This window comes from Pavona decussata, unplaced genomic scaffold (genome assembly GCF_977016875.1).
Source record: "Pavona decussata unplaced genomic scaffold, jaPavDecu1.1 SCAFFOLD_64, whole genome shotgun sequence".
Classification (NCBI taxonomy): Eukaryota; Metazoa; Cnidaria; class Anthozoa; order Scleractinia; family Agariciidae; genus Pavona; species Pavona decussata.
The window spans coordinates 3,868,682-3,877,479 of record NW_028145484.1 but is presented as its reverse complement, the minus strand read 5'-3'; the positions used below and the strand labels follow the sequence as shown (position 1 = coordinate 3,877,479).

The following is an 8,798-nucleotide window of genomic DNA, read 5'->3' as shown; positions in this document are numbered from 1 at the left end:
TACTTGTCATATCCTAAGCACGTGCCGACATGATGGAATACTTGATCCCCAACCCGTGATCCCTGATCCAGATTTTCCGGTATAACCAGAGTCTCTCAACGTCACACCGACTCGCTAATGCGTGTTCTCCCCCAACAAACGCATTTGAGAAATCATGGCGATGACAAGAGCTTTGTTGGAAGTTTTCGAGCCGTACCAAGATATCATTCGAGGCGCTGAAATGCCGGTAAAGACAAGTATTATAACTCTGGTATTGTATGGCTTCAAGGCATTCCTGCAAGCGATTATTTTCAACTGTCCTCACGATCACCACATCCTCTACGGCTCCCTGTTCATTTGGGGCCCTGCGGTGATTTTGTTTTGCCTTTCCATGTTGATATCCGAGTCATTCTGGACTCTCGTCACTGGATGCTGTCGGTTACAATCGAGAAAGCGGAAACTGGTGTGGTGGAAATCCAGCAAAACTGTGTATTTATCGCTCCTTCCACCGTGCATCTGGCTAATTTTTGCGTTTATGGAGGGCGATTTCTACGTATGTTTAGCCCTTGGGCCGTTCAGAGTCGCTAAAGAAAAGGCAGCTGATGCAAGCGCTTTTGAAGCGATTCAAGAACAGTTTAATTCAGCGAAGAGCCTTTCCGTGATCATTTCATGGGCAATGTTGATAGGCCTGACCGTGATCGTGACAGTAGCAGTCACGCTGAGTCGTATCTTCGCCCAAGTTGATCCGAAACTTCAAGGGGAAATTGAATTCGACGAGATTGAAGCTCAAGAGGCCGTAGAGTTATGGAATACAAAGTTAAACGCCCTGGCAAAGGCTCAAGCGCGTGAGGTCATCAGAAAGGTGGAAAAAATGTCCCAGGGGCAAGACACCGACGTTGCGGAGCAGGTACGACGTGGCGAAGCATATTTGAAGCAGCTGTACCCGAGATATGGAGGTGTTGTGAGTGGACATTACCGGGATCACAGCTGGAGACCCAGGGATTTGGAGATGTCAGATGAACAAGGTGGCTTTAATTATCACAGAGCAGCATCCGCCGAAGATCTCCTGATTAATGCTACGAAAGTGAGAGACTATGGTGTACGTCTCACAAGCACCTTGTAACAGAGTCACGCAATGTTTTCTTTTCTTTTCTTTCTGTTTTATTTGGAGGGGGACGGGAGAGGGGTGGGGTGGGGGGGTTAATTCGCGCTTATTGCAAATTTAGTAAGTAAGTGAACTTTATTTAGACAGGGTGGCCCAATCAGTCAATTTAGTATTGAAAGCTAACAAAAATTGACTTTATCACCAAATTATGACACTTATTGGGCCCGGTAAGTTACCAGGACTTTCGCAAAATGGCCCCCTGGTTTCTACCCATTTTCAGACTTGGTTAAAAGAAATGGTTAAAAGAAATGGTTAAAATTGATAAAACAAGATGCCCCTCTAATGGCATTACACGGAATGCTTAATGTAGCCCCAATTATTCCCCATTGTATGTTTCGCAGATATTTAAAAACTATCCTCCCTTGGCAATTGAAATAATTGTCTGAATTGTTTTATTCAGATATATTGCGTGATACTTATCGTTGTGTTACAAGGAATCATACCAGAAATAACTATGCAATAACGTCATGACCCCGCTGAACTAGTCTGGCCTCCTCTAGCTCTAATCCTTCGCGTTGATCATTCGATCTGTTTTTTAAAGCGGTTCTTTGCTGTGAACTCTCCCAATTTCCACCGTTTCAACTGTCGAGTACTACCTAGAAGTTATTATTTCGATTTACTGCTTGAAAAAGGTTTGTTTTCTCTCTGAAAACGGCAGATCAAAGCCATAAATTCATACATGTGGCCGCCATTGAACAAAAACAACTTTTCGAAATGATGACTTGCTTTGACGTCACACAGGTAGAGATAAGTGGGTCCCCTTCCTCGTGATATACGCGCCGATAATAGATTTTGATTGGGCTGTTTTTGTTCAAGACAATCAGAACAATAAATCCCTTCTGGGAGAGGGTAGAATTTAATCAAGGGTTAATGAATAAATCAAATAATGATTTGACGTCACACAGGAAGGGATGAGTGGGTCCCCTCTCTCGTGATATGTGCCCGAATAACAGATTTTGATTGGGCTGCTTTTGTTGAAGACAATCAGAACAATAAATCCCTACCGGGGGAGGACATATTTTAATGCATAAATTAATGTGGCGATTTGTGACTACGACAAAGAAAAAAAAGATACCCGACCGAAACCGAGACACGTCATGCCCTGCGGGCATTCTGTGTAACACCTTGGAAGATCAATATATTGGTAAGACGACACTAACCTTCATCAGGGGCTAGAAAAGCTAAAATGGAAAAAAAAAAAAAAAAGAAAATATTTGAAACAAGGTAAGATAAAATAATAATACATGATAGGTTATAGGAATGACTGTAAACAAATAGAAAAAATTAATCTATAACCTGACGGTCAAAAACAGAGAAGGCATATTACTATGAAGAGTAAGTTTCATTGCATCTGTTCATGCCATAAGGTTTTAATGTATTGCCTCTTGAAATTAAAAGTCCTTCTTTGGCTTTTCAGGATACAATTTTTGTTGGAGGTTTTGATGTCACAAGGAAGAATTAAACATACAGTGTATTTAAAATAATTTCTAGGGAAAATATAATATATTTATTGTAATAATCATTTTTGGGGTAAACGCTGGGAAATATGCTCATGCGAGATACCCACTAAGGAGAAGCTGGACTGCCTTGTGGTCACTCATTGTGACTGTATGCCCAAAGAGGAGGACTCCGCTATGTAGTGGGAAATATAGAAATATGCCGTATTTGCATAAGGGTCAGGGAGGGGTGGGGGGTGGAGAACTAAAACAAACAAACAAACAAAGTAAGTAGAGCTCGGATTGAAAATATTGAAATTATTTCAGAATAAAAAATAAAGAAAGAAAAAATTGTACCTTCCAGGTCTAATTTTTCCGAAAAATGGGGTGTGGGCAGAGACAATATCCCAAGGGACAGTTGAGGAGGATGGGTTAAACTCAAATGGAGTGTGCACTCCGGGCCTATGAGTCCCCACCTGTACCTTAAACCTGGTTCCTGCTTTGCGTGATGCGCACAAGCATAATCACCAGCGCAAACATAAGGAAAATCGTGTGTAAACCGGTGTGAGATAAGTAAGTGCACAAGAGTAAGAATCTGTCAGCAGAACGAGCGACAAGGGCACAAGACAGCACCTATCTTACCAAGCCCAGCACAAGCACAGGAAACATGCATCACTACTACAGCTACTTCCCATGGACAATTAGGGATATGAATGCACTAGCATCGGACATCAGACTTTGCGAAACGGAAAACTCTTATAAGTCTGCACTAAGTCTTCACTTCTTTGAAGAACTAGTTATTTTTTCATTGCCGGTCTAGTTGCACTGTGCACTGCACATTTTTGTAGCAGTTCTCACACTGGGCTGCAGAGCACTCGAGACGAGACGGGAAACTATTGTCTCATAATTGTTTGATGTAGAAGAAAAGAAGCTGTTCTCTTGTCTTTTATGCTTGTTGGCATGCGTATCAGCGCGGGCACTTGTGCTTATATAATTATGTCACAAGTGTGAACTGGTATGAGTTTTAATTATAAGCACAACATCTCAGCATCACTGTGTGTGTCGCAGTAGTCAAGCAGAAAACGGTCTTTTCACGCCTGCAGAGCGTCTATTCTTGCCGCCAGACGGTAATCAACCTGTCTTTAGGTCGGCGGTATTTCCAGGGCATGGCAACAGTGATCGCCCGATTAAAGATCCTGAGTAGGTTTCCGTGTAGGCGGAACAAGCGAACCTCTCGCGATACCGTCGCTCGTCTGACACCCATATCGACTTCTTACAAGTTTATGTGCGAGCGCATGTCGCCTTTTACTTGTACTTAGTTAAATGACAGCAGCGGGAGTCGATGTGACATGAGTTTACTCGTAGCAAGAGTCGAGCTCGAGCCCGAGTCAAGTTCGAGTCACGAGCCAACTTAGGCAGGGTCCAACTTTTATTTTTCTCTTTCTTTTTCTTTTTCTTGTTATGTCAAGATTCTGGTTGTTATTCTCTTTTATAGAAATATGTGCTTGTGATAAACGGAAAAAATTAACTTTCAGATTTGCAACATTTTTCGTTATCGATCGCTAGAGCCATTAAAGCTGCAACTGTGGAAAGATATACGATATCCGTTAGAGTTCATAAATTTCCTAGGAAGATTTCAATCTTAAAAAGACCTGTAGTTACATACACCTGAAGTAGAGTTCCCTTTTCCACGACTGGGGCTGAAACGGACAGTAATGAGAGCCATCTTGTGGCGTCCACAGGACACGCAGGATAACATAGAATAGAATCTATACCCTTCGCGGGAAAAATGTAGACGGCCATTGGAATTTTTAATTTTCCTAACAAGTGGGTTTCACAAGGCATAGTGACTGAAGCTTTTGTCACCAACAACGTTACATTAAACAAACCCTTTCAGGAAAATTATAGATGGCGAGAATGAATGAGGACTGCATGTGGTTAATTTGCTACCAACAATGAATTCTCGCGATCGCGTTGACAATAATGCTTTTAACATCAGTTGGCACATCATTATGAAAGCAAGAATCTCAATCATAGCCTTTGATCAAGACGAAAACGAAATTCGAAACAAGTTTAACAGGTGTACAGGAATTAACGTACTAGTAAGCTCATATCCATAACTTGTTTTGCTTCCCATCGCCCGATCGACCTAATTTTCTTGAAATGAACGAAAAAAGGTCTTATTTCCGTTGCCTACTCCTTTTCTCTTGTTCCCAAACACAAAATGGTTCGTATACATCTTTAAATGATTAATGACTCTGACATCTAATATGAATTGGTCCCTTCACAATCAAATCTTTGATTTATTATTTATTTGCCAATTCGTTCTTTTCGTTTCCTTTCCTTAAAGCAACCTACCTACTGGGGAGCTTCAACAACGACGAAGGCGACGGCAGCGAAAACGTTGCGTTTTTTTCAAACGTCGTCGCGATTTATTCCAACACGCTTTAAATGTCAAACAGGTAGGTGAAATTTCCTGGAGTTGAATTTTTGGAGACCACATCCAAGTTTGGAAAGAGAAAGAAAAATTCAACGTGGTGTGTTTAAGTCCTCCATAAAATCCCATCAGGAAATGTCATTTCACGTCCTAGTCGTGCAGTGACGGCAAAGAAATGTACTAAAAAATGTACGTATAAATTCACGTGTAGAGTTGTTGTTTTGGTTGCTTATTGCTTTTTTGACCCCAGGTGGGTTACTCAGGTATAAACGTGACGGGGGGTCCGACGTATTTTTTTGGGTCTAAAATTTTCAACTCCTGTATTTTTTTGGGTTGAAGATTAACCGTGTATTTTTTTGGGTCAGAAAAATCTGCGCTTATGTATTTTTTTGTATTGTATTTATGTATTTTTTTGGGTCTAAAATGGCCAGTCTTGTATTTTTTTTGGGTGCGTAATATAAGGTCCATGTATTTTTTTGGGTTTAAAATATTAGGCTCCGTCGGACCCCCCCCCCCCCCCGTCACGTTTATACCCGAGTAACCCACCTGGGTTTTTGACGTTCTCGTTGCCGTCGCCGTCGTCGTTGCTAAAGCTTCCTACCTTCAAAAAGAGAGGGCGATGGTCTAAAATGCCATGAGAGGGTATTTTCATTTCCCCCCCCCCCCCCGCCCCAATTCGAAGATTCCTGGTTCCCAAACATGTAATGCGATCCTGCCATACGGAGCTTGAGCCCGCAGTACGCGCGGCAGTCAAAACTGGTTATCCTACGTCATTAGCAAGTGACACTTCACTGTGGACTAAATGACAATACTATCGAATTTGTTGTTTATCATCGCTCCAGCCGCTCTAGAGTTCTCGAAGATGGCCTATTTCTCCAACCTAAAGCAAACGGGAAACCACTAGATACCTTTCCCCATCATTCTGGAACTTTCCACACAGCCACTTAGCTTCACTTAGTGAACAACACCTCACAGCGTTAAAAAGAAGGAGAGGAAAAAACCTTGACAACCGCGGCGGTCCGACGCGGGCAGTGCTTTTAAATGAGATACTCCTTAAACAGTTTGCGCTATTCTATGCGCTTAAATATAAAATATAGCACTAAATAAATTAATAAATATGTATACAAGTATACAGAATAAAATTATTTACACGACTGTATACGCATGATTTTTATTAAATTTAGTTTGCGGCTTTATGATGTATCCGCGAAAAAGTTTCAATTTCAATTTTTCATTTGGTTCCAATGGTTGATAGCACGCATTACTCACTTTTTTCGAATCACCGCCCCGAGCTTGTTGTGACTTATCAGCGAGTAAGCCGTCAGTATCTTTTTTAGCTGAGAATCTGAGTCTCACAACAGACATTTCCAGGCCAGATTTGGGAACTAGTACTAGAACTGAGTTCGCACAACATGTACCTCTAATATTTGCTAAAATATTATAAATATCTACCTCTTGCTCTGAGTTTCAAGTTCAGATTCAAAAATCCAACCAAGAAGAACAAGGTAGTGAACTGGCCCGCAGGTAGCGAGTGCTAATCTAGGCGGGCCAGACTTTCAAATCACTCTATTGCTAGTTAGTGGTTAATTAGTAGCTAGTTGTTAAAATTTCACCTATTTACATTTAGACATTTCACCTATAAATTTAGACGTGATTCCTGTTCTTGTTATTCAGATTTATGAAGATAATCCAAACCCTGATTCAAAACAGTAATAAGTTTAAGCCCCAAATTCGCATTATTTCCCTTATAATTTATTAAAACTTTACACACCTGTCAGACAAGTAGACTTCATAAAACTGCAGATTGTTCAAAAATCAAGGATAATAAATTTAAAAAAGGATAATAAATTTAAAAATTCTAAATCCCATCAATTATTATATGTTCCTCTTGACTCAGAGTTTTTGAACGGTTTTTGTTGTTCCTCATTATTAAAGCCAACACTAAAGAAAACCATATTATGTTAACTGATATTAGTATAAGTGTAAGTCAGCAATAATTATTGTTATCAATCTTACATGTCCAGACAACTCTTGGCACTTCATTACTTTTTATCATGTTTGAAACTCAATGCACAAGGAACAACCCAAACTATAATTGTGGATGTGACGAGCTAATGCCAAATTTCTGACAATGGCTACATCATGATGCCCAATAATAATAATAATAATAATAATAATAATAATAATAATAATAATAATAATAATAATAATAATAATTTTAATAATGAAAATTCTTTATTAAAATATTCCACACAAATTGCTATTTACAAGTTAAATTTATAAAAAAAAAAAGAGCTATTAAAAACCTATTCACATTTCTTTTCGATTAAAAAAAGATAACATTTTTAAGCAACAATGTTTTTGTAAAGAAAAAGAAAAAAAGAACAAATGTCATGAAGTTAATAATAATAATAATAATAATAATAATAATAATAATAATAATAATAATAATAATAATAATAATAATAATAATAATCTTTTGTTAGGAAGCTTCCGGTCACTTAACATGGTTTTCAGAAAGGTCCTTGATGGAATTTTGCAAGGATATATCCTTCAGAACTTATCCACAAAAGCTACTTAAAAACAGCTATGACAGCTAACACATTCATCTCATAGCCAGTATTCCCATCAACCTCATTATCGGCCTCCCAACTGATTGTAGCTTTCTCCAGTCATGCTCCTGTTTACCATCCCTTATTCAATAAATATACTGTAGATGTTATCAATCACATGGGATCTATTTATGTTTGGCTATTTGCTGTGTTGCATCAACTGTTTCGAGTCTCTTGTAATTGCCAAATTCATTCTTCTCTTACTTAGTTTTGCTTATTTTTATTGAATTGCCACAGAAGCCAACAAAATATATAGAAAAAAAAAACAACAACAACGTACAAAAGAAGGAGGGGTATGGCAGGGGGAAGTAACAGGGCTGGGTCCAAATTGACAACTGCTCCATATAACTAAGAAAGAGAATAAACACCCTGAAAACAAAGTCAACAAGAACCAAGAAAAAATAACAATAATAAAAAAATTAATAGGTTATTCAGGGCATTTTTTCATTATTCAATCGGTTAATAAAAATTGAATTTTCACAGGCGTGCTTTTGCTTCTAATATTTTGTCTGGCTTTTTACTTTTGTTATTTCTTTGTTACCCTATCTAAAACTCGCCCTACATTGTACCTTCCACCTCTTGCTCATGGCATTCACTAACTTGATAAAAATGTCTGATGTTTGGCATCCATAAATTCTTGCTCTAGCTCAAATGTGGTTGGGGGGGGGGGGGGGGGTCTTTTTCCCCCCTTTCAATCTCATGTTTGGGGTTCCACGAATTGCAAACATTTTATTTTAAATGCAATGGGATACCAAGAGCACTTGCTAAGTTCTGTTTTCTCCACATAGTTTTAAACTGCGCAAAAATATTCCTGTATTAGTGAGCACTACCCATGGGAGACCCGAGTATCTCGGTGCCTACTGTTGTTTGCGCAGTAACAATAGTAGGCACCGTCCTTAAAGACATTTAACATTTGACACTCTCCCACCCACGCACTCTGTCTAAGGGGTGATGGATCTGGCTGGCAATACATTTACCAATGTTATTTAATTTATATAATTTCTTTATTTATGACAATTTAATGGCACAAATCGGTAAATAAAAAGTAAAAAATATCTCAAATAGTCATAAGAATAATCTGTAGAATTTTAGGGTAAAAGCACCTCATATTGAGACATCACCAATTACCAAAACAAAAAATGTAGGGACAATGAATGACAATAAAACTA

At 38.9% G+C, this 8,798-nt stretch overlaps 1 protein-coding gene across 1 annotated transcript; it reads left to right on the top strand.

Annotated features, from left to right (window-relative positions):
- Window positions 1-101: 101 nt before the first annotated feature.
- LOC146478545 (calcium homeostasis modulator protein 6-like) lies at window positions 102-1,176 on the top strand. The gene has a single exon (XM_085112121.1). The coding sequence runs from the start codon at window positions 155-157 to the stop codon at window positions 1,100-1,102; it is 948 nt and encodes a 315-aa protein (XP_084968247.1). The 5' UTR covers window positions 102-154; the 3' UTR covers window positions 1,103-1,176.
- Window positions 1,177-8,798: the final 7,622 nt, after the last annotated feature.